At 64.0% G+C, this 833-nt stretch overlaps 1 protein-coding gene across 1 annotated transcript in view; it reads right to left on the bottom strand.

Moving 5' to 3' along the window:
* Positions 1-833, bottom strand: part of SHKBP1 (SH3KBP1 binding protein 1) — a 15,899-nt gene that overhangs the window by 8,861 nt on the left and 6,205 nt on the right. The window contains exon 16 of the mRNA XM_010567197.1: positions 319-483. Within this exon, the coding sequence (XP_010565499.1) occupies positions 319-483 (165 nt within the window). The remainder of the gene's footprint in view (positions 1-318; positions 484-833) is intronic.

Below are 833 nucleotides of genomic sequence, written 5' to 3'. Positions count from 1 at the left end.
GGGGGGGGCAGCGGTGACAACGCGGGGACGTCCGAGGGGGACGCGGGCCAGATCCTGCCCCAGGTAACGGGTGTTGTAGCGAAGGTCGGAAGCGGAGTAATGGTAACCGGGACCGGCCGGGCAGATCTCCTTGAACCCCTCTGTGATGGGGGGCAGGGTGTGAAAATTTGGGGGGGGTGTCACCCCCCCAAATCTGCACCCCACCCCCGCCCAAGGAGCAGCACCCGAGCATCCTCGGAGCATCCCTAGGGATGCAGGGTACTGGGAGGGGACCCAGGTATCCCGTGGGAGGGTGGGTGTTGGGGGGGGGTGTCTCACCAGAGCCAAAGGGGGGGCAGCGGTGGCAGCCAGCCCCCCAGGCTTTGCCCACCCGGCTGCAGCAGCAGATCTGGCGGGTGATGTTGCGGAGGGTGGGGAGGGCGCAGCGTCCTTCCCGCAGGACACGGTAACAGGGTCCCCGCGCTTCCGAGATCACCTGGTGGGCTGGGGGGGGACACAGGGATGAGGACACAGCGGGGGGTGAGTGCCTGGGAGAGCCAGCCACCCCATCCCTATCCCAATCCCATTGCCAATGCCAATGCCAATGCCATTCCCACCCCAGCCCATCCCCATCCTCATCCTCATCCTAATCCCCTCCCCATCCCAATTCCATCCCATCCCCAGCCCATTCCCAATCCCAATCCCATCCCATGCTCATCCTCATCCCAATCCCATTCCCAATCCCATCCACATTCGCAATCCCACCCCATCCCCATTCCCAATCCCACCCTATTCCCATCCCCACCCTTTTCCCAGTCCCATCCCACCCCAATCCATCCACATTCCCAATTCCA

The sequence above is a fragment of the Haliaeetus leucocephalus genome, unplaced genomic scaffold (assembly GCF_000737465.1).
Source record: "Haliaeetus leucocephalus isolate CR32 unplaced genomic scaffold, Haliaeetus_leucocephalus-4.0 Scaffold227, whole genome shotgun sequence".
NCBI lineage: Eukaryota > Metazoa > Chordata > Aves > Accipitriformes > Accipitridae > Haliaeetus > Haliaeetus leucocephalus.
This window is presented reverse-complemented; position numbering and strand designations above follow the sequence as displayed.